This window comes from Cyanistes caeruleus, chromosome Z (assembly GCF_971803275.1).
Source record: "Cyanistes caeruleus chromosome Z, bCyaCae1.hap1.1, whole genome shotgun sequence".
Taxonomy (NCBI): Eukaryota; Metazoa; Chordata; class Aves; order Passeriformes; family Paridae; genus Cyanistes; species Cyanistes caeruleus.
Genome location: NC_141732.1, coordinates 69,933,131 through 69,957,770, shown reverse-complemented (window position 1 = coordinate 69,957,770; position 24,640 = coordinate 69,933,131). Strand labels below are relative to the sequence as shown.

Here is a 24,640-nt window from a genome sequence, read left to right as displayed (position 1 = left end):
ACTACTTAATGTCCTCTCAGATGAGACAGGGTAACTCCCTGTGGAAACTTTTCTAAAAAAACAACAGATTCCATTAGCATCTATCCTGCCAAATGCTACAGGTATGCCTCATGTACCATGATAACAGATGCACGGTATGCCTAGTATTAAATAAAGCATTGCCTTCCCAAATATGTTTTTACCTTTCAGGATCAGTATTTATTCCGATGACTGGTTTAAATCTATCAAAGACCTTACTGGCTGCCAACAACATTGTACCATCACCTAAAGAAAAAAAAAAGATCAAAAGTTAGTTTCACTTCACATTCTAGTACCCCAAATGTACTCCAGCATTAGTGTTATGTGCTTTTATATCAACAACAAATCAGGCAAGCTGGACAAAAAAACAATGGGACAAAACTACTGACACCTTCTCAAATAAGAGTAGTGACAATAGAATTTGAGATGGCAAACGGGACTGGAAAAAGTACAACTTATCAGCTATACATGCCCAGGCAACTGAACATGGCAGAAGCAAGCTTTAAAAGAGATTTATGGAAATTTCTGTAGGTTTATCACTAGGTAAGAGAAATTCTTTAACAAAAGTAAATTTAGAAAGTATTGCTAAACAAAGCCACAGAAGACAGGAAACAAAACCAAATGTTACTGTGAACCACATAAAAACAATGACTTTAGCTTCCCCCCAGTTGTCCTCCTAAAAGGCAATTTAAAGGTCTTATTTGGCTCTAAATAGGCACACTTAGAAAAGAAGTCTTAGGTAAGTAGAAATCTCCAAAGTAGAAAACTTTAAATGTACTGGTTTCTCCAGATATTGGTATTTTTTCCTGTCTGTTAAACACAAAGAAAACTATAACCTCATTCAGTCTTTACACGAAGATATAAGCTCTGAACAGCATGAAGACATAAGCTCTGAAAACTTCAGATGATGTATCACTTCCCAGCTGCTTGCCTCAACCATGAAAAATCTTGCCACAGACAAACTGGCACTTTAGGGAAATTCTTTGAAATCTAGAGTGTAGATAGAGAGGATGCTCCAGGAATAAAACTTCCTACCCATTCTTCATGGTGCTCAGTACCTAAGGGCAAACTGGACTAGTGGGAAGAGAAAAAGCTGTGGTCAAGCCTGTTTGCCACAGATGAGTGAACACTATGTCAGAGCCCAGCAACACAACGCTGTATTTGTAGCATATCCCAAAAGAAAACCAAAAAAAACACAGAATGAACTGCTGCAATCCAATATTAAAAATAAACAATCAGGTTAGTTGCTCTGTTGGTTCATCTGGAAAACACTTATCAGTGGCACAAGATGCTCATAAGCTGCAGACTTTTACCTGTACCATCCAACTTGATACGCCAGTCACTGGATTAAGTGTGAAAGCAAGAAAGACAGTTTGAGCAAGGGGACCATGAGGTAGTTTGTTAGTCTACACCTCACATTGCAAAAACCAATAAGAAGGCCTTAGGGCCACATAAAATTATATGACATCAAGCATTTTATCCTCTTTTGTTGAAAACTACAGCAAATTCCACAGTTTATATTGTTTCATACAAGAAAAACTTTTCTAGCAACCATGCACTGGGATTCACTTCCATGGGCTCCAGTTTTAGAGACTAGAGGTAGACAAGATGGTCATAACAACTGCTTTTTGTCAGATTTTCTGACAATTAGACTAGCAATATGTTTTCAGAATTTCCAGTTGCTTCAAAAACTGCAAAGTATTTTTGAGAGACATATCTATGAAAACATACTGAAACAAATACTTCCCTTCCATAAAGTCATACCTCCTGCTGATATAACAGCATCTGCCCACCGAACTGTCTCTTCATTATACTCTCGACGCTTAACAAGACGAACTTCTATCCTTTCGTTCCTGTAAAGTTCAGAGAAAGTCTGAATTCTGTCATGTATTGTTCCTTATCACAGCCTTCCAAAAGTGGTCCTGCAGCTAAGGAGTAATTACAATCATATTTGGCTTAAAAACACTTGACACACAAATCCTGTGCTGCTTTCTCATTTATTTTCAAGATGATAGTAGAACATGCTAGACAACTGAACTGAGCTAGTTCACATGATGGTCCTTTCAGCAATGTCTGTTCATCTGCACCCCTCTCTTTCCAGTACTCCTACTTTATTAGCATTTTTTTGTTTCACACAATCCACGGATATTTGCACTGTGTCTGAAATACTCAGCATCCATACAGTCTTACCGTAAGCTGTCTACAACATGCTCCACATTTTTTGTATGAATGCGATGCCGTTCCAGCAGACCAGCATAGTTAGATCCCTTCAAGGCAAGCTGTAAGACACAAATGGTTTTTGCACAAGTTAAGTACAGTAAGTGCTCTTGAGCAAGACAAATAGTATGTATTTTCTCTCAGCAGAGATAACTTTTTATAAGCCTTCCATTAATTACATTTCTATATATACAGAGTCAAGGTATATTGACTAGTTCATTAAGTCCATTAAATTAATCAAATGACCACAGCAGTCAAGAATCAAAGACTACACAAATTTGCAAACAAGCATACTACACTGATCTCCATGCAACTTCAGACACTTTGCTCCTCCTAAATCTGCCAAATTATTTAAATGCTACACGAATCCATACAGTTACACTAACTATACTTCTGCCATGTGCTGAAGCACGCAGTTAGCTCAAAATAGTGTTGTAGAGAAGACAGACAACAGAAAAAGCAACAGGAATGACAATTAAGAAAGCAGAGCCTGAAATACCTACAGCATTACACTTCAAATTGTATTTGAGCTAGAATGGAAGACTGCCAAGTGTTGGCAAAGGTGACATTTTCTCTGCATAAAAAAAAGCTTAAGGAAAATCTACCTGCTACTTTTGATACTGTTCCCTGGATTATACACCACATTCTTCTAAGAAGTTGATAATAATAACAAGACAAACTGTGCAGGTGCATTCTAGTCTCATCCTTCCTGGAAACTGGTGAATTTGCATACTTAATCTCAACACACTCTTCAGACCATGGAAACATTTTGCAGTTTATACAGACACACTCATAAACAGGCAGGTGAGATTACTGACTTGTTGCAGATTAGTTTTGCAACAAGTTTTTGTGCAAGTAATGCAGTCACCATTCGTTCTTTATCTTATTTACCGAGGGGGGCCCGCATCTGGGGCTGATACTGCCAAACATGTGTGCGCATGGAGATAAAGAAAGTGAAAGAAACAGGGTGCAAAAGGATGTTAAGCAAAAGGAGTCTATAAATACATTCATAGTGAAAGTGATCCTGCTTTGAGCAGCAGGCTCCTGATGCTCCTTCTGGCCTGAATTAATTTACAATTATACTGTCACTGCTTCCTTTTCCCTGAACAGTTAAAACCAATTTATCAGCAGAGAAACAGAACTTCTCCTAGAGTTTGTGTAGAAGAATTCATCTGTGCCAGAAGCTCTAAACAGGCACTTCCAGCAATTTATTCAAGTGCCTTTATTCAAAGTTTTACTCCATTCCAAGAGAAAGTAGTGCCAGACAGCCTTGTCTAATCTCATTTTCATAGACTTCTTAATTCCAAAGTGAAGGGGAGAGTACTGTCAGGATATGACAACTGAAGTCAACCACAATCCAATACCCAGGAAATGAAATCTTTATTCATCTGACACCCATTCATGTCAAGAAATCCAATCATTAGCTAAGCATGTAAGATAAGACTCAGCACCAAAGAAGTTACAGAAAAGACTATAATTGGCTGCCCTGGAACTGCATTGCTGTTCCGCTCAGTGCATTTACAATTGGCAGTTAACTTGCAGGAACAAAATCTTCAGGTGGTCTTCTAGATGGGATCAGGAAACCACTTCCAAAAGACTCACAGGCTACCTGGATGCATAAACAGCACTAAAGGACAGTGGGAGCAGCTGCCTGCCAGCTATGCATGATCACACACAGACACAGGGATGTGGATGATCAGAAAACATCTAGATAAATATTGCAGGTTATTTTTTCAAAGCTTGCTCACATTGGTTTAGTGGGTTACAGGCTGTTATGTCCCATTAATTGCCTCACATGCTTAAACCCTTTGTTTCTACACCCGAGCTACAGTGCATGTGCACCCTGGAAACTTCTAGGTCCTGCAGAGTCCATGGTGTTACACTGGGAACTTGAATGAAGCTCCTGTGGGCTCTGGGGAGGGAAAGATTACACAGGGCTATGCTAGTTACAGCCCTGCTAATTGCTGGGTCAGCTGTCAGCCTCCCATCATCCAGCTGGAGAGGAAAGGAAAAGGTAGAAAGGAAAAAAAGGAGGTATTTGCCTCCCACAGACATCTGCTGCTGACCACCACAGGTCTAATTTTCTAGAAGAACTTTCAATTGCACATTCGAAGCACAAACTGATCTTGCCTTATCACAAGAAATCCACAATCAAACAATTTCCAAAAAACGTATTACTAAAATCAGGGTTCCTCCAGAAGTATCTGCTGCAAATGAAATAAGCACCTGACAAGCAGATTGCTGGGGCAGCACACTCTTCAGGCTGCTGTTAGTTCCACAGAAAATAGAAACCACAAAATCTATCTTCCAATTTTATGTACCTCATTTATTCATCTAATTTGTCAGCATGCTACCCTTCAACCTGATAGAAGAGAGCTTTTATCTCAGAACAGTAACAATGTAATAATTCTCTGTGTGATCATTTGCAGGTTTTTGAGCCATGGACATCAGCAGTAAGCCAACAGCTAACATTTCCCTGGCATCACCAGGAAGGAGAGGTATGAGTAATGCCATTGCTATTGAACAGAGTCTGTTCTGTAACTTATATTTGCCATAGCTGAGTTAAATTATTTCATCAACAGCTTCAGAAAACAAAGAGGTTGCTCAGCAGATAAAGTATCAATATTCTGTCAACTGGATGAACCATTTCAGGAGCACTGCAGAGCAGGCATTGAATGTGTAGATCTCCTCTTTGAATTCAGCTCTAGAACAAGTAAGTATGCATTACTAAGCAAGAAAAATGAAAAGTTAGAGCCTTTATTTTAAATGGGTCCTGGTTTGCAAAAGGCTCCAGAAACTACAACAGTCTGTTCATCTCCAGCCTCATCTGTCTGTGCTCAGAGATTAATAACTTGCAAGTTCATTCATCTAGAAACTCACAGAGATGAAGCCTGACTGAGCCTAACCACAGTCAAGTACACCCAACAGGAACACTAATTATCAGCTGCTCTCACCTGACCATCTGAAGAATCAGAGAAGTGCCTACAGTTCTTGTGGTCAAAGGCTCAGAATCACAGAATGGCTGAGCCAGAATGGAGGTCCTCTGGTCCAACCCCAAGTTCAAGCAGGGCCACCTGAATCCACCTGTCCAGATCTGGATGTCTTCAGAAGATCTTCACACATGGAGCCTCTACCACATCTCTGGGCAAACAATGCCAGTGCCATCCTCACAGTGAAAAGGTGTCTCCCAGTGTTCAGACAGACGTACATGTATGTCACTGCCTCTGCTCCTGCCTCATTCCAGCACTTGAATGCCACACTAAAACTATGACAAATGCTGCTGCTGGAAAGAGGTTCGTTTGCACTTAGGGCAAAATGTAAGACCAAACTGAGACCAGCACCTGCTTTTTACTTGGAAAGAGCTGAAGGCAAAGATAAGGCAGTCCAATTGCTGTGTGCATGATCACCTCCCAAAAGAGCCTAAAGACACTTAGGATGTACAAGCAGCACAAGGACAGCCTGGCTCCTGAGCCAAATCATCAGACAGGCCCCCAAACCTGTGCCAGGATGGGTTTTGTCAACTGACTCCTCAAAAAGGCACAGAAGTATTAGATTCTGCATGAAGACAACTTTCAAGCTATTCTTCCTTCAAGTGCAACTTCAGTAGTAGTCTTAAACTTCACAGCAGAAATGCAATGCAAAGTAGGCTTCCAGAAGAGCTTGTAGTAGAAAACATACTCAGGGGAACAGAACATTTCCTATGAATGGAGCTACTTTTTCCCTAGACTGAAGGAGAAAAGGTCTAAATCAAGTATCTAAGAATAGCTCTTCTTCAGTATCCTGACCTGATCCTTCTTTAAGGAAGGAATGATTTTTCATGAAGATCCTCTAATAGTCACTTATTCAAGGGATATTGTTTGGAGTGAAATTGTCAACTAAGCACCTTCTGCACCTCATCCTGGTAGAACCACAGAGTGATTTGGATTGGAAGGGACCTTAAAGATCATCTAGCTTCAGCCACCCTGCTCTGGACAGGGACACCTTCCACTAGACCAGGTTGCTTAGAGCTCCATCCAGTCTGGACTTGGACACTTTAAGGGACGGTGCATTCACAAGTTCTCTGGGCAACCTGTGCTAGAGCCTCACCACCTTCACAGTGAACAATTTCTTCCTAACAGATAGGGTCTATCTTGCCTCCTTCAGCTTAAAGCCACTCCCTTCCACCCTAGCAATACACTCATTGACAAAAGGTCCCTCTTCAGCTTTCCTGTGGAGCCCCTTAAGGTACTAGAAGGTGCTATAAGCTCTCCTCAGAGCCTTCTCTTCTCAAGGCTGAACAGCTCAAACAGTCTTGTCCTCACAGGAAAGGTGCTCCAGCCCCATGATCATCTTTATGGGCCTCCCCTGGACTTCTCCAGTAAAATTAGATGTAACTTTTCAGATGTACTTTGGCCTTACATGAATGCATATATATTCTCATTACTAGGCTTATGCTTAATTTACAGCACTAACCTTCATGCAGTCTTAAACTGCACCAGGGTGGAGTTAATGCCTCAGTGTACCAATCATTTGTTTTATGACTGTTGGTCATTCAGGAGTTAAACTAAATATCTGACTAGAAAGAAGAAAAAAAAAAAAACCAAACAAAAACCCTAACAACAAAAAAACACAGATCTAGAAACAATTACTCTCTCAATCTTCCACAATGAACTTGCCCACACATGCACCCTTGCTGGAAAACAAGAACAGATCACTGCTTTACAATCTACCTAATTTCTACAGAAAGAACCACCAAGCAATACAAAGGGATTTAGAGATCAACAGCTGAAGAGAAAAAAATTTTAATTTTACCCTGAAGACAAAAATATGATGAGCACTAACGTAACAATCTGCTTCTAAGCAGAGTTTGGCATTTTAAGTCCTGTATCTTCATGATTTGTCTCTTGATATTCAACCATGTGTCCCAAGCATAGCCAAAGTCAGTGTTTTGTTCTGCTTTAAAAGAAACAGGATTTTGACACAGAGAAAGTATTTTTCTCAATACATCAAGTTTTGAACTAGAAACAGCTTAGAATATACACATTTCAAGCCATACACTTCACTTAACTTTCCTGACTAAACTTGACTTTCATTCAAAACTTCCTTAATTAACAAAGATTGTCAATCTACAGGTAAGTAATTACCCTATGTTCTAGTGTTAACTAATTAAGACACAGCTTGATGTGCCATGATAAAACAAATGCATTTTTCCTTACAGGTCAGGCACACACTAAACTTTTGGATTTCTTAGGAGCTCAAATGAAATATTAAGCTTCTCTATTTCAAAATGTAAAAATAATCCACATATAAGTACATGGGATTAAAGCATGGTTCAGCTTCTGATTCTTAGATAATGAAACTCCCACAACAAAACAGATAAACAAACTGAGCAGCTAGCCTTAGCAGAACTTGCCCAACAGAAATCTGTTCCTTGGAGACACATTTCAAATGTCCCACAGAAAAGAGTCTGCTAGGGCAGGCACAGCAAGCTTGAACCACAACTTTGAACAGTTAGTGTTTTTACCAGCCATAGCTGGGGGGAGTTGAATTTGGTGGCTGTACACAACAGATACCCAGGTTTGGACATGACACTAACCTTCATGGTAAGCACAGGACAGCACACCTACCCTTGATTTATAGCAGAAAGCAAGTATCATTTCTGAGTTTCAACTGCTGTATTCACACCAGTGACAGCAAGGTTGTGACAACACCAAGAGCTGATATGCTGGAGGGAGGAGGTGTGATCCATGGGACCCTGACAGGCTTGAGGGGTGGGTCTGTACAAACACCATAAAACTCAACAAGGCCGAATGCAAGGTGCTGCACCTGGGCTGGGGCAATAGCAATACTGGCTGAGGGATGAAGGGATTGAGAGCAGCCATGGAGGACTGGAAGATGGTGAATGAACAGCTGGACACAGCTCAGCAATGTGAGCTCACAGCCCAGAAAGCCACCTCAGGCTGCATCCAGAGCCCCACGGGCAGCAGGAGAGGGAAGGGATTCTGCCCTTCTACTCTGCTCTGCCTTGGTGAGACCCACCTGGAGCACTGCATCCAGAGCTGGGGTCCCTGCAAAAGAAGGGAACAGCACTTCTGGAGCAAGTACAGAAAGAGAAACACAAAGATGATCAGAGGGCTGAGAGGTACCTTTAATATCCCTCCTTTCACAGATGTTGTCTGACTTCTTAAAAAAGGAATTGTGGTGTAACTGTTCTTGCATTAGAAACAGTAAATGCATGATCAGATCTCATTTGGTTTAAGTCTATAAAGACTCAAGACAGTAAGATAACCCTATTTAGAAAGGAACTCTAGTCAAATTTAACTATGTAATGAAAAATTCCAGGCTTATTGAATAATACTGTTTGGTAAGTCACTGGCTTGTTGACTCCAACTGGCTGGATGCCAGGCGGCCACCAAAGCTGCTCTTATCACACTCCTTCACAACAAGATAGGGAAGAGAAAATATAAGGAAAGGCTCACAAGTTGAAGTAAAGACGTGATCATCACAGACTAAACAGACTCAGCTTTGGGAAATGAACTGAATTTATTATGAATCAAAATCAGGCAGGATAATGAGAAGCAAAACAAATCTTAAAAAACACCTTCCCTCCATTTGTCCCAACTCTCCCTCCTCATCCCCAGCAGAATACGAATGGGGAAGAATAAGCATGGGGATACAGTCAGTTAATCTCAGGTTTCAGACACTGCTCAATCAGAAGAGCTCTTTCCCCGCACTAGCCTGGGGGCCCTCCTATGGGAGATAATTTTTCTTATTTGTGGAGACTGGGTCCTCCACAGGGTGCAGTCCCTCAGGAACAGGCTGCTCCACTGTGGGGCCCTGCTTGGGTTAAAATTCCTGTCAGCAAACCTGCTCCAGTGTGGGCTGCTCTCTCCATGGGCTACAGGTCCTGCCAGGAGCCTGCTCCAGCACGGGCTTCTCATGGGATCACAGCCTCCTTCAGGCATCCCCCTGCTCTGATGTGGGCTCCTCCAGGGCTGCAGGTGGATCTCTGCTCCCCCCTGGATCTCCAGGGACTGCTGGGCACAGCTGCCTCCCCATGGGCTGCAGGGGAACCTGTGCTTTGGTACCTGGAGCAGCTCCTGCCCCTCCTCCTTCACTGACCTTGTCTGCAGAGCTGCTTCTCTCACACATTCTCATTCCTCTCCTCTCTGAGAGCAATTACATTTGCAATGTAATATTTTTTCCCCTCTTAAGAAAGTTACCAACTGAAATGACACTACCATCTCTAAGTGGCTTGACTTGTGCCAGTGAGGGTCCATCCTGGACCCATCTGGCATCAGCTGTCAGAGATGGGGGAAGCTTCTGGCAGCTTCTTACAGAAGCCACACCTGTAATCCTCCCCACTACGAAAACCTGGCCACACCAACCAAATACACTGTTCTTAGCAAAAAGCAATTTCAGTAGAATTATGTTTGCAGTACCAGTGGATTAATCCATTTTAGGACACTCAGCTCCTTCAAGGGCCTGCAGTCCAGCTCATTCAGACTTGCCCAAGTGCTCTGAAACGCACTCTGAAGTGAACCTTACATCCTGTCTCAGTGTGCAGCTACAGGTCCTGAGTGAACTTAAAATGCACTGGTTTCTGATAATTTAATAGCTATAAAATCCAATCCACAAAGACAATGCATTGTTTAAAAGAAGGCTTTAATAATGAGTATTTGCTTTAACTAAAGCATCACAGAAACCAATCAGGTTCCTGAAATAAACTCCTACTGCGGATCATAAGTATCAAGGCTCAATTTTCCATAAGGCCTTGAACGTGAATCAAGTTTTCCAATAGAAACTACTGTTGAGTTGGAAGTCATAGCATTAAATCAAATTCCTCCTCCCTTCCCAGTCTGGATTACCATATATTATACAGGCCTCTAGACACTAGTTTTTTGAAAAATGTATTAAGTTAACCAATGCAGTAAGTCAGTACTTACCACCTAGGAAAGGCAGAAGGCTGGAGTTACCTGACCAGCACTACTGACTGATTTACTATCTTGCAGTCAATTGCTCAGAATTTTTCCCTATATTGTTCCTGGCTATTTGCTATGTTTCTACCAGTTTGCTGCATGACCCCTCATACTGCCAAAGTCCAGTGGGCTACTTTAGCTAGGAATATTTTTTCCTTATATATTCCTCACATTTTCCTTCAGTAATTTAGACTCCTCAATTTCATTGCACAGTATGGCAGGCCTTCAAATGCTGCTGTAGACTAATGTATCTTCTGTAGAATAATGATTGCGAAGTATAGATTTTGTAGTGTTTTGTATACCATTACCTCTGTAATAGCTGACTTCACTTGCAACATTCTGTTCCTGAAGTTTTACAGAAATGCTGCTTTGGGGCAAGAGTTTGATGCATACATGAGCAAAAGTTAAAATGCCATGAACTGTTTTCTAATTGTCCATCCACCACATTAAAGCATTATTGTCATTTTAACCACATTTGAAGAACACACACAGTGGTTTGCAATTCAAAGGCTGATGCAGAGCAAATTGTTGTGTTAACTATAAACAGTGGTAACTGCTTTCTGCACTAACAGATTTCTAGAAAACCTGTGCAGTCCAAGCAATTCAGTCATTCTCATTAATTCAGCGCAACACCAACATGATGCTGTAAATCACAACTAATGAAGTCAGCATTAAATTCCGTTTAAAACCAGCATTAAAGTCACTTCCAAGAAGTAGCTTTCTTCAGCCAAATAAAGTATCATATGCTTGGTGATATAGTCCCAGAAGTTTAATTTTGGTGAATGACACTGAAATGCACTACCTTTACATCTATTTGCTATATGTGAGTGAGTATACTTGAATGGTGTACTGTAAAAACAAATCTTATGGAAAAAATAATTACTACATTGCATTTGTTTTCATCATTTTCCAGAACCCTCCTATAATAACACAGAAGGAACTTTTTAATAAAGCAGGTGAAAGTAAAGTGACTTAACAATGATGTAAATATGTCAAATTTCAGAGGTAAACAAATGTATATTTGTGTAACTTGAAAAGCATTTACACCCATCTCAGTCTCCAGTGGATTAGTTAAAAAACTTTATTTCTGAAAAAAAAAGTGTCTTTAGCTTTATATAGTCTTAGTGGAACATAACCTGTATCTTAAATTCTGTACACTTCAATTCACTAAATATCAATTAATTATCACTTGAAATCAATTCACTAAACTGAATTAGTACTTCTCCCACTTTTCAGGGTAAGGTAGAGAATAGTACAATCCTAACAGCTTTAGAACACTTTATGTGCTCTGTAAAAGAACATCTACTGAAAAAATTCACATTACAAGGTAAGAAGAGATGGGTAGTCTGAAGTCAACAGAACAATGAAAAACTTCACAGTATTACCTCAAAAGGAAGCTTCTATTCATAGATACCATCTTCAAATATATCTTGTACTTCTGGATCCACAAGAGGGCACAGGGTTAAATGGCCTAATACTTACTGATTTTCAGAAAAGCAACTTTTCTTTTAGTTACCTGATAAATTACCAGATTTCATTTTAAAATTAGAATTCAGCTGAACTTTGAAGTCTGCATATTGCTTTTTCATTCTGCTGCCTTCCTTGCATTTGCAAAAATTCCTAGTGTTCTGAAAATATTTGAGTAGTACTTTCTAAGTAAGTGCTCAAGAGGATCACAGACATCAGTATTGAAATGCAGTCTTCTAAACCAGAAACCTAAGAACAAAATACCTGGCTGTTTTCCAAAACTGTATCTTCAGGTGGTGGTATGAGAGCTACAAGCCTGTAAACTAGTACCTAGGGGAAGTAATTCAAAAGTGATACTGAAAGGGTATCTTTCACCACTTAATGTAAAAAATAGCAAAGAATTTTTCAGTAATTAAAAACAAAAATCGATTACCTATCAAGTTAAAGGTAAAACAGTACATTTCCCACAAGAGGGAATTTTCTAAGACACATGAAAACTCTACTGCATAGGCTGACAACAACTGGTGCTGTACACATCTACATTAGGAGCTGGATGGCGGGAGGATAGTGCTCTGCTACACACACCCCCCCAAACACCCCATCCACAGTTATGTGGGGTTGTTTTGGTGCACAACATAATGCCTGCTGAAGTTCACGTACCTGCTGGGCAACACTCCTTCCCTCCTTCCTGACTGGCCCTGCTCAGGATGTTGCTGCTGCCTTATGAACCACTTGTGTGAGTTCACATTGGCCTCCTTCAGGGGAGGCAGTATCCCAACAAATTACCTCTTCCTTAACCAGACACCAGTTTTCTATAAAGCTGTATGAACTTCACATCACCGAGATTACCACCCCTAGCAATTAGTTGCAGTGGTCCAAAAGAACTGGAACTTGTTCCAGACCTCCAACTTGCTTTTCCTCCCTACTCCAAATAAAGACACATAAACCAACCACAACAGAATATCATCTCTAGTCCACATTGAACGATTTCCTTCCAATTAAGACCAAGACAAACATAACTTTCCATATGAAAAGACATTTTCAGACATTATTAGAACTGTGTATGAAATGTGTTTGGGCAGGTTATCTTCCCTAAATACCTTACAGCTGTGAGAAGTCAGCAGCTTATCAGCTCTGCACTATCAAACAAATCAAAAACCAGAAGTCAGGAAAAAGCTTTATCTATTACTGGGGCATTATATTCTCTAAATTTACATTAAGGACAACAGCAGTGCTTCTTCTGCATGGATTTACTGAGAGTGAAATAAACAGTACCTGAAGTAGCCTTCAGTATTAGTTAACTGTATCATTCATCTTTTTTAACTAGTCATTTTTAGCTACTAATCCCAATAAATCAGGTTACAAGAAATGCAAAATAATGTCACTTCTGGTAAGCAAATTGTTTGCAAGGACTTGGGAAAAAGATTAGTATGACTTAAAGTTGGTAACCGCAAGTTTTAGAAATCCAACAGCCCCTTTAAATTTCATAAAGGCTAAGAAAAATATTTCTTGCATGAGATGACGCACAAAATTTACTGATATAACACTTTTTTAAAACTGCTGGGTCATTTTGGAACATTTTTGTTTTGTGGTATTATAAATCCATTTTTATAGGTCTCTAATCTCCCTTCTTAATGAAAGACTCTGAAACCCTTCCCTGTACAACAGCATACACAGCACTTAATTACACTTCTCAGACTAGGTCAGAATCATACTACAAATTATGATAGTCAGATGAGTTTATATATAGAATTACAAACAGATTTTAACAACTTAATTTTTAAGCATGTAAGAGAATCTGCCACAAGATAGGCAAAAACAACTGCCTGGAGCAGGCATGCACAACCTCCATGTAGAGAGGAAATGAAAGATTTCTTTTTCCACAGATCTACTAAACACTCCTGAGTGTTTAGTAGGTCTGTGAAAGTAGCCTTTGTTCTCCATCTCTCCCCCATTAGTTCTGCACTTCTGCTGTCTGGACTGTTTCTTTACCCCTCCTTGCTCTGTTTATACAGAGAAAGAATTTTGGAATTGTGACCTTGCAGCTTTGACTTTGCAACATATCATAGTGTTTGTGCAATACAACTCACTTGGTGTCCAACAGAAAGACCACAGAAGGGTTTAAGCTATAGATGCCCTTTATGGCTTACTCGCAACATCAGCCAGTCACCTGCATTACTGGTATTCTGCTTCCTGGAGTATACTGTGATTTATACTGAGTGTATCATAGGTAATGATATATACTATGATCTGTATCATGTTCTAGTACTTGTTGATGTATGCCAATGATTTATCTTCAGCCTCCTTAAACATGGAACAAATCTCATTAGGATGTACGCCCAAAGGCACCAGCCACTATTTCTGCATTAAGTTACTTACTGCATATTCAGTCTTAACACATAAACACATGGATTGAAAAAGCTACGTTCAAGGCTGCTATCCTGTCTTGTTGATCAGGCAGAACTGATTAAGCCCACAATTTTTATCAATTGTGCTATACAAATAGCTAAAGCTTCCAAATACAGACATAATTTATCTTCTAGAAACTTGCAGACATCTCTTTTGCTCACAACAAGCCCAGGTATGGTTGATCAAATCTAAGCCTCCAACATTGTCTTCAAACTGAATTTCTGTATTTCAGATACCCAGTGTCCGGACATCTGAAGGTCCATGACAAAGGACGACAGCACCTTTGGTGTTGACTCCCTCACACCACAAGTGTCCTCCAGGATCACCCAACCCTGCAATGCAGCCCTCACCACCAATACGCCTGGGTCAGCCAGCAGCTCCAAACACCAAAGCCGCCAAATCTTTCCTATGCTCTCTTGCTTTCACTCTGCCTGCATCCCAGCATGAGGCTTTCACGTGAACTCAATGCCCACCCTGCCTTCTGTGTGGCCCTTCAACACAACTGAGCTGCAAACCCAGAGAAACTGTGTCTGGGCTCATTTCCGAGATCTTGGAGCAGCTTCCCAAGTCTCCCCAGGAGACACAGAGACACAGGGAGCATGGTCTGCAGCTAACACCAGGAAACTAAATGCATCATGTTCCCAAGCTGCCCACAATGGCAGTGCGGGGGAAGGACACTTCACAGCAATCACTCTGCTACAAAGTGATCTCCGTCCCCAACAGAGATGCTAAGAGCCTTCTGAATCTTCAGGTGACATATTCAGTGAGGCTGCCATTAACTCAGTCTGAGGAAAAAAGATCTGAGACCAGTCACAGCAGAATGCCAATGCAGAAATTTTTACAAGTTAGCTAAAAAATCAAAGAATTGGGCAGCAAGGATAATTCCTTTGCTCTATTATTTTCTATTTCAAATACAAAATTCTGTAAAACCTTTTCAATGTGTTATTGCACAAATCTTTGTACTCCTGCCCATATAGCAAGAGCTTAACTCAATATTGCTACATACGTAGTTAGGCAAGTTGGGCTTTGTCTACCTGGCGACACCATGTTTTATTGCAGTTCCACATAAGGCAGTATTTTAAGGGGAAAGGTAAATCTTAAAAAAGCACCAGTCCAAGAACAGGAATTCTAAAATCGTCAAAATACCAAGAACTATTGTGTACCTGTAAGTTTCTCCAAAAGGACAAACTCTAAGGTGTTTCTGCAACTATTACAATCACCTACTGAATTCATAGTTAGTTTTTAAAAAATGCATATTCAGAATGATACAGGTTACTAATCATGCAAAATACGCATTATCATGAAAAAACAAACTGCAGCTACCACTACATTAAGCCATGAGCACCTTAAGGGATGTGCAATGCTGCTCCCTGATTTAGTGTCCCAGTCCTGCCTGTACAGAAGCAATTAGGGAAAAGTAACCAAACAAACCCAGTCTGCTTTTCCTGGGCTTAGCTGCACACTGAGGACAATCTCTACACTCAACAAAAAGAAATAGTTTCTCACAAAAAGCTAAATGAAAATAAAAAGTCTCACAGCTGAGATTTTTTTTTTTTTTACTAAGCACTGTATGAAAGGAAGTACTCAGGAACAGGAACCTACATCAGAATCAACACAGACTGACATTAAACTTGTTGAACTGTGACTACAGAGCTATACAAAACGTGTAAAAAATGTTTAGACAGGATTTCCATAGGACGTAGATGACCAACTGAAGCACACAGATATTGCTTTAGATACTGTACATTTTATCCCAGTTCTTTACAAAGCAAGGCTAAGCAGCTATTTGTCCTTGCTACACAAGCACATGAACAAGTTTAGTCCAAACACTGCAAACTAACAGAGATCTAAAATACTTCCAGTTGTAAGAGATTAAAGACTTGACAGACACAAACCAATGTGTGGACAAATTAATGTAATGGACTTATTCGAAATCAAGGCATAATAATATAAGCTCCTGACATGGACTTCACAGACTGCTGGCAGCCAGAGTAACTCCTCCAGGAGTTACCATCTTTCAGCCTAGCTGTGGCAGATGAACACTGGAAGGAGACAGCCACAAGGTAAAAGGAGAACTGGATGAAGTCACTAAGCATGATGGAGATGAAGACGCTGGGTGCATGCACCAGCTCTGAGAGATACTTGTTTTCTTTTAGTATAAGCTCAGAAATGGACCTTTACATTAAAGGTTTCTTAAGAGACTAGAGCAAAAAGCTTTTCTAAAAACTGTAACAGTGGATCTGAGAGAGACTTGGCTGTCCGGATGGAGGAAAACATGTAAGGATGGAGTGAGGATGTGAGGCAAGAAAACAGAGGAAATGCAAATCAGTCCTCTCCAAGACATAGAGGGGATTTTCTACAACACTGTACTTTCCTCAGCATGCACTTCTCTGATCTTTATATTACACAAATTATATTACAGCAAAAAAAAAAAAAAAAAGACTGCAGTTTGCTGAGGGCTGCTGGAATTCCTCCGAGGGTAAAACCCACACACGCTTACTACACAAATCTCTCAACAGCCTGCAAGCGATGGCTCGTGCCCCTCTCCCAGGCGGTGCCACTCGGCGGCTCCACTGGGATCGGAGACCCGGGGAGGAAAACGGCGGGAGGGCAGAGCCGTCGGCAGCAGGGTCAGAGCGCGGGGAGAGCGGCCGCGACCCCGCTCACCTCCACGGCCGCCGGCTCCGCCCCACCAGGGCCCGGGGAAGCCCCAGGGACACTCGGACACAGCTGCCCGGCGGCGCCCCCGGAACAGGGCATCACCTCGGTCATCCCTCGCCAGAGCTGGGCATCACCCTGGGTATCCCCCCACCCCTGCTGAAGCCCCAGCGGCAACGCCCTCGGCGGCCGGGACCGACGGCCCCTCCCGCCGCTCACCAGCTGCTTCAGGTCCTCCTCGGAGAGCCCGGCGTAGCGGTACCGCTGCTGCTCAAATTCGTACCGGGTCGTCTTCACCACCACCGCCACCCGCGACGGCCGGAACCCACCCCCCGCCGCACCCGATCCGCACGGCGCGGCCCCTGCCGCCCCCCGCCCGGCCGCCGCCGCGAAGGAGCTCAGCCCTCCGAGCGCGAGTAGGCGCCGGTGGGAGCCGCCGAGCAGAGGCAGCCACGGCGGGGCGGGGGAAGCCGCCGCCCACTGGCAGAGCAGCGCGGAGCGGCGCGCTACCGCCCGGCCGGCGAGGCGGAGGCGGCCACAAGGGAAGCCCCAAGAGGAGAACATTTCCCGGGCTCTGCGCCGCTCCCCGGGACGGGCGCGGCGCTGCCGGTGGCGGCTGCGGCCGCTCTGCGGCGGCGCCCGGCACACATGGCCCAGCCGCGCCCACCGCCCCGCCCACCCCGCGCGCAGCCGCCGGCCCCGCCAATAGCGAGCGGCGGCGCCGGGTACCCGCCCCTCGCGGGGGCGGAGCCAGGGGACTCTCCCCGGCGCGTGCGCCCTCCCCGGCCAACCGGGGCACAGCGCGCGGCAAACGCGTGCCCCACCCCTCGCCTGGGGGAGTGCAGCTCGCGCGTGCGCAGAGGAGAGGGCCCACTCCCTGACCGCTTCTGCTTGGGCCCGCCCCGAATCTTGGTGGCGCGCGGGACGGGGCGCGAGGCACGTAGGCGGCGCGCGGCGGATGTGGTGGCTCCGAGCGTCTGTGGACGCCGTGAGTGGTGTGGGACCAACCCCCGCCGTGAGGTGACAGTGACAGTGTCACCAGTGGTACCCAGTGTCCTGAGGCACAGCAGCAGTACCCCCAGTGCTTCCCGTGCCCACAGTGTTCCTATCACCGCTGTTTCCCAGGGGACAGCGACAACGCCACCAGTGCCACACCAGTAGTCTCAGTGTTCCGAGAGGCAGCGACAGTGTTAAAGAGATAAGAAGGGAGAAATTACTTGGTGTTAGATCGTGAGTGTGGAAGTCTCACGAGTTCAGCTGTTCTCGGTCGTTGTGATAACTTTACAGCACCGCAGAAAGGCACATACGAACTGATAAGAATTTATTAGCGAAACTTCAGATAGCTTTGGGGAATATACAAGAATTCTGAATCTAAGCAGCGTTCTGAGACTAAACAGTGTTCCTAAATTGTGTCCTCCCACAGACTTTCCACAGTCTGTGGAAGTCTGGTGGTATTCCCTCGCCGAAGGGCTGGCCTACTTCCCGGGGAAACTGGCGGGGTAGGGAAAAAACTTGTGGAAAAGAATTCAGAAAGGTGGGAAAACACAGCACGTGCTGTGTTTTAGAAGGACTAAATACTGCATCTGGCCCGGAGAGACAGATGTAGCTTAAAAGCTATTTTTGTTATCCGTGCCTGTTCTGGTCTTTGTGACATTTGCCAGTGTCAGGAAGGGCAGAAAGGACCTGGCCGCAGCGTTGCGAGACAGCATCTGGCGAGTCCAGGTAAAAAAATAAAATAAATAAATAAAAAGAAAAATAAATAATCCATCCTGAGTTACTTTTTAATATTGTAAGCAATATGTGCACAAATTCTGTGGGGGTTTGCATGATCATCAATAACTGCATGCGGAGGCCACAGACGGTGTTTCTGTACTGAAGGCTTCACTTAGACAAGAATTTCTCATTAATCACCTTGTTCCTGATCTTCCCTGGGGGAAAGGATTGAAGCAGCAGCTCTTGCCTGTCAATTCAGCACTCTTCTACAGTGATTTGCCAAGAGTCTTGGGAAATGAACATAGCTGCAGCCATTCCGCCCATCCCACAAGACAAAGGCTCTCTCCAGTCTTTGCTGGTGGGTAGGAGGATTTCTGTCTACTGATTAGCTTAGCCTTGAAGGAAAATACCACAAAACAGATTACCAGGAGACCAATTAAACATAACTAATTCCCTTGCTAACCAGAAAATGCCTCATTTTGTGTAACCATTAACTTTTAGATTGTACAGAGGAGTAGGTAATACAACATCCTGGAGACCTAAAAGATATAAGAGATTTTGAAAATTTATGACTCTGTTTTGAATGGTATCTATTTTGTAACTTAGTTGACCATTTAGCTGCTCCTCTAAGATTTTATGCTTTGTGTATTGTCTATGTATACTGAATTGTTTTGATCTTTGAAAATCAAATCAGCTTCACCCATTAAGTTTGAATATGAAACAGTATTTTATTCTGAAGTCATGCAGTTACCATGTTACGGTCTTTTGAATTAATTCCCACAGCAAGCTTATAGCATAAAATATTAAATATATATTTTAAAAATGTAAATTCAAATCAGTAGATGACACTGATAGTGTCATCTATCTGGAAACACAGGGTATGCAGTGATTAATCCACAGTTCTCAGAAAGAAGTCTCTGACAGACTAGCTCTTTGTCAGGGTACAGGGATTGTCTGATACTCCACTGTCTTTGTAGAAAAGGATTTAAACTTTTTATAACATATAAAATAGAGTTTGAGGAATGTTACTTATAGTTTGCATCTTACTTCATAAATGGACCTACTTACAAAATGTTCATTAGACACTAACCCCTCCCTCACTACAATTCTTCATTTGAATATACACCAGATTACAGCAAGAAGACATGCATATCTGTCAAATGACCCTTTACCTATTTAGAGATCTATTTAGTTTGTGACGTATTACATGTCTTCATGCCCCATTTTCAATGACTTTAAAACAATATACCCAGTGGATTAAGGGAAAGATTCATTAATGCAAAATTAAACTAATAAATATAGGCATTTAGACCTGGTATCCTTTCAGGACTAGGAGTGAATTCCCACTGTAATAAATTTTTGAGCCCCTGGCTGACCAAAAATAACTTTGTTTTGGGCATAGAGTACTAAAATTTCCTCATGGAAACAGACACCTCAATACTGCCCGAAGTTAGAAAAGTGCTTCAGAGGAATGCTCATTTTAGACACCAAGGAGTGTACATGATGTAAATTTCAAAACACAAATCCATAGAAAACCAGACCTCCTTAGCTCTATATGCTTCAAGTTATATATGAACTTTAAAAATACCTATGTAATACACAAAATATTATGTGTAACAAATGGAAAAATATCTACATAAACAATAACTAATTCCCTAAATTATTTCACTAGCTGCAAAACTGGCAATGTCTGACTATGCCAGCTGTTTTATATAAGATAATCTCTCTATGTAGCCTATTTCCACCAAAATAATGTGTATATGTTGCTTGTAGCACAGTTACAGTCCAGGAAAACTGTTTATTTCAACTCCTTCTTGAAGTCTGTGAATAATGCCTTCTTGTGACAGTTTAATTAATAACCAGCATAAAATTAACCTATCAAATTATCTGCACTGTCTTACTATATGTGGCCCTCAGTGCTGCTGGTAACAGAAAGTGATTGTGGTTTGTTTGTTTTTAAAATGGAGATGCTATCAAGTGTTAGATGCATTCACAGAGGAGGAGGTAAAACCACCATCACCGTAACATTTCATAAAACCAAGTCCTTGGATTTTGAGACCAGCTGACAGCAGCTGTTAATTCTGATAATCCAGAGGAAAACTCCAGACTAATGCTTACAGAACGTCACTCATGCAACACGTAGAGTCTTACCAGGCACGTAGATGAAAGTACTAGCAAGTATAGTCTGATAGAATTTCTGATTCCAGATCCTATCTGTGTGCTTGCACTTTGCTAGCAGCTTATGTACCCTCATCACTGATTACATAGCTGAGTCATATAATTTCATAATATATGAATAATAATAATAATAATCAGATATTCCAAATTGCAAAATCAAGGAAGAAGCTTAAGAAAAAGCATAGCAAGTGGAGCTATTCTTATCATTGCAAATTACTGGGGTTTTTTTTCTACAAAAAAACAGTAAGAGGAGCAAGCTTTCTTGTCCACACTCCCATTAGAACATATTTTAATTATCAGAGATTTATTTTCCTATTTTTCTTTCCACTCTTTGCTTATGCAAAGCAAACTGCACCATCCCTCAAGTGGTCTAATACAATTGACTTCAACATTTCAGAAGCAATTTGAATATGCTCAAACGGCTGCTGACACATTATTCTGTACAAATATCTTTAGTGTTTGTGAAACACAAACTGTTCTGATTTAAAATCCATTTTTTAGGGTGGACAGAGAACATCTGTAGAATGGGGCACGCATGCTTTTTCTAAATTTTCCTGCCAACATGCCCCCGTGGTAAGGCCTCTAAAACCCATGTAAGGGAAATGAGGATGCTCTTTCCCTCCCTGTCCATGTCATACTGACTGTCACTAGTAGTGAAAGCAAATGTACTAGGAGTTTATCCTGTATTCATTTATTCAATAGAGACATTACCTAATTCTTAACTTCATACAGTCTGCCTACACTGTTTCAGAGGTCACTAAAGAGCATGACATAAAAACTAAGGGCCAAGATTTATGAAGATACAAATGCCTCCAAAATGTAAAGCGGGACATTCAGTCTATCCCATCCAAGCAGATTTTGCTAGAAGTTCATAATCTTAGTAGAAGGTATCATTAATATTAGGAACTGTTAGTTTTCCCTTGGGAAAATTACTACTGCATGAATACATAAGATCTTCCAGCCTCTATATCCCTTATGTATATCAATTTGTCACTGGAGTTTGTCATAAATAAATAAAAATTCATCTGGAAAAAAAATGAATGGTGTCTAGTTTCATATGGATTTGAGTCATGTCTCTCTACCTCTCTTCAGGCCACAAGGACCCATAATTCCATGGTCTATTTCTCCTTCCTCCCAGAAAGTGCTGCAGTTTGTACAGAAGCAGAAATACACCACTCAGCCCCACCAGCATCACAGAAAATACCAATCTTACCCTGAAACTTTTTCCTCAAAGGATGCCTTTCTCTGATTTCTGTCACTCAACAATCGCCAATTTTCATGAAGAATTTAAATGGCCTTAGAGTATTCTAGCTCCTGTCCAATTATTTGAAACTGAACAATGGACTCAATGTGAGTCTGACATATAGGTGGATGGAATACACAACCACTTACATGTTGTTTCCTTAGGAAAGTGGGCTTTGGATCTGCAGCATGGAACTGTAAAAGCTCTGACAAAATAAGACTACTAGTTACACAGAGATTTAAGTGGTAAGAAAATTGTTTATTGTTGATGCATGGAAATTGTTCTCCAGGTGTCATAAAATGACAAACTACATTTTTAAAACCAATACATTACCTACTGGTGTACCTTCAGGCTTGAGGAACAGTGAATTTTACTGCAGTGAGACTAAAGAGAACACGCAAGTAGGGTCTTCAGAGCAAAAATTTTTCCTCTATTACCAAAGTATCCAATGTCTTTAAAATAAACATCTCTTTTCCTCCTCAGCTTTTAGGACATGAAGCTTCGTATTTTGAGTGTGTGTGCACAAAAGTGTGTGTGTTTATATGTATACTTGTGTATACATGTAAGGATCTTGGGAAGAGGCAGATCAAAGAGCATTTATTTATAAACCTTGTTCTGTATGCTGTGGGAACAAATTACAAAGTGTAAGTCTTGTGTCTGAAAAAGTTCTGTTGTCCCTGCCCTGGAAACCTCCCTCATTTGCCAAGGATTTAACTGCTGTAGTAGAATTTAGAGGGTTATCATGACACTCATGTGCTTAAATACTGTTTCACAGAAAGCTTTGATTATCAGGACAGACTTTGAAATCAAACTCTGCGTTCAGTGCATAGCCAGCTGAACTCCAGGGCAAACTTATCACCATGACCTGTTGCTAAATACACAGGGCTGCTGTGTTTTACAACTGCCTGAGTTTTTATAACATGGAGCTTTGTCCCTGAGGATGAGTTGCAGCAATGAAATATGAAGGTCATATGTAATGTGATGTAAATATTGCTGTGGTCATGAGTGAGGCTGATAACAAAGGACACAATGTACAGCTCGTTATGGAAAGCATATTTTTGTTGGCAGGCTGAAGTCAAAGAGAATCCCTGTGCTTCACTATTGGACACAGGTGCTCTACTGGGAAGCACTCCCTGATTCCTGAAGGCAAAAATCAAGTTCCACTTAAATTTACTGTCATCCAGATGCTAAATCAATGTCAGACAAGTGCTAATTTTGGTGGGCCATTGAGGATTCAGTGTAATTCAGGTAACTATTTCAGCTTCATCTGGATGCTTATCTTGGCAGTGCACTGAGAATTCAGGAAGAACCTAGTGTTGTTCTGACTTCATAAACATTTTCATTTCAAATTGTAACTTGACTGTTCAGGTGTGCTGCAGCTTTTTTTAGATTGAGAAATCATAACAATTACCTTAATTAAAAGGACTTGAGATATTTCAGAACATTGTTTTAGCTCTGAGGTTGACAAACAATATGCAAGACATCACAGAAGGTAGTGGAGAGATTGCAGACAAATTCTATCTTTCACAGAATGAAAACGTGGAACATAAGTGGTGTATCTTACTGTGCATGGGCTTATGAATGACCCCGCAAGTCTTAGTTCACAGGTATTAGAGAGAATTGGAGATTTTTTTCTCAGAAAAATACTTTAGTAGAACGCAGTAGTCTGTGGAATGACTTTTACAAACCAACCATGTCCTGGCCACTGTTGGAATTATTGTGCACATGAGAATGTATAACATACTCATATGAGTGATGCTGTTAGGAATAGCTACAACTAAGGCAGAAGTATCTCAGATAATCTCACACATTTAAGGTTTTGTTGTTTTTTTTTAATGTAGATATCCCATTGTACTGTACATGCATTTATTTGTGTATATCAAATGGACAATTAATATACACAAGCGCAGGTGCTTATTTTGTTCAGCTAGAAAGGTGTTCATGAGCAACCAGATACACTTTAAATTTTAAAGCTCATATGGCCCTTAGAATGGGCTTTTACTTCTTCATGGCAAATTCTTTTGGTGTGTACAGCTGAAAGATGCAGATCATAGTTCTTTCCCCTTTAACAAAATTCTGCAGCCAGTATACCACTTCAGATATTTTCAAAATAAACCTTAAGTAAAACCTCTTGTATGAAGGCTGGTTTTTATAGGCCTTGATCATGCTAAACTGCCACCCCAGGTTTTGCTTGTATGTACTCACAAACAGGATGCTGAATGTTACCACACAATTTAAATAAATGTTTTCAGTGAAGCCCTATTTAAAGCTTTCCAAGTGCATCTTTTAAATAACAGACTAAAAGTAACAAATATCTGTTCACATATATTATTAGTTCATGCTTATGTGGTATTATCCATCAATATGATGAACAAGTACTTATTCCCTATAAAAATCCTTACTCTAGTAATGTATCTAAATATATTTAATTCTAACATTGCAAGTCTTTGTACCAGTTCTTGACTATTGGAAGCCATCATATTATTCACAGCTCAGTGCAAAGTAGGCTGCCTGGAATCCTCAATAGTGCACCTGAAGTTCTTTCTCAACAAATTAAACTTAAGCTGTCTCTAAAATTAATCTCTACTTAAAAGTCATAAAGTAATATGCATCTGATTTCCTCCCTCCAGGGGCTGGTGAGTCAGCTTAGACATTTTGGGAAGATGAGTTCCCAACTGAGATGTTGTAACCTCTGGCAGATATCATGAACAGACAACAGACCGCCTGCCGTTCCATCTAGAATGATCTGAAAAAGAATTTATTTAAAAAAATCTTGTTT

At 41.3% G+C, this 24,640-nt stretch overlaps 2 protein-coding genes and 1 long non-coding RNA gene across 8 annotated transcripts in view; 1 reads left to right on the top strand and 2 right to left on the bottom strand.

The window, feature by feature from the left end:
* Positions 1-17,378, bottom strand: part of NADK2 (NAD kinase 2, mitochondrial) — a 32,566-nt gene extending 15,188 nt beyond the window's left edge. The window contains exons 1-4 of one of the 2 annotated variants that reach the window (XM_086867698.1): positions 16,947-17,378; positions 2,209-2,297; positions 1,783-1,871; positions 183-264 (exon numbers count right to left, since the gene is read on the bottom strand). In XM_086867698.1, coding sequence (XP_086723824.1) covers positions 183-264; positions 1,783-1,871; positions 2,209-2,297; positions 16,947-17,291 — 605 coding nt within the window. In that variant the 5' untranslated portion in view covers positions 17,292-17,378. The remainder of the gene's footprint in view (positions 1-182; positions 265-1,782; positions 1,872-2,208; positions 2,298-16,946) is intronic. The other variant, XM_086867697.1, reaches the window with a different exon arrangement.
* A 193-nt stretch (positions 17,379-17,571) lies between these two features.
* Positions 17,572-21,655, top strand: LOC147648556 (uncharacterized). Its single transcript, XR_015279999.1, has 2 exons — positions 17,572-17,826; positions 17,895-21,655. It is a non-coding gene; the product is annotated as an uncharacterized LOC147648556 (long non-coding RNA).
* Positions 21,656-22,098: 443 nt separating this feature from the next.
* RANBP3L (RAN binding protein 3 like) overlaps positions 22,099-24,640 on the bottom strand; it is a 35,075-nt gene continuing 32,533 nt past the window's right edge. For all 5 annotated transcript variants that reach the window (XM_086866617.1, XM_086866618.1, XM_023944088.2 and 2 more), the window contains one exon: positions 22,099-24,607. In XM_086866617.1, coding sequence (XP_086722743.1) covers positions 24,564-24,607 — 44 coding nt within the window. In that variant the 3' untranslated portion in view covers positions 22,099-24,563. The remainder of the gene's footprint in view (positions 24,608-24,640) is intronic.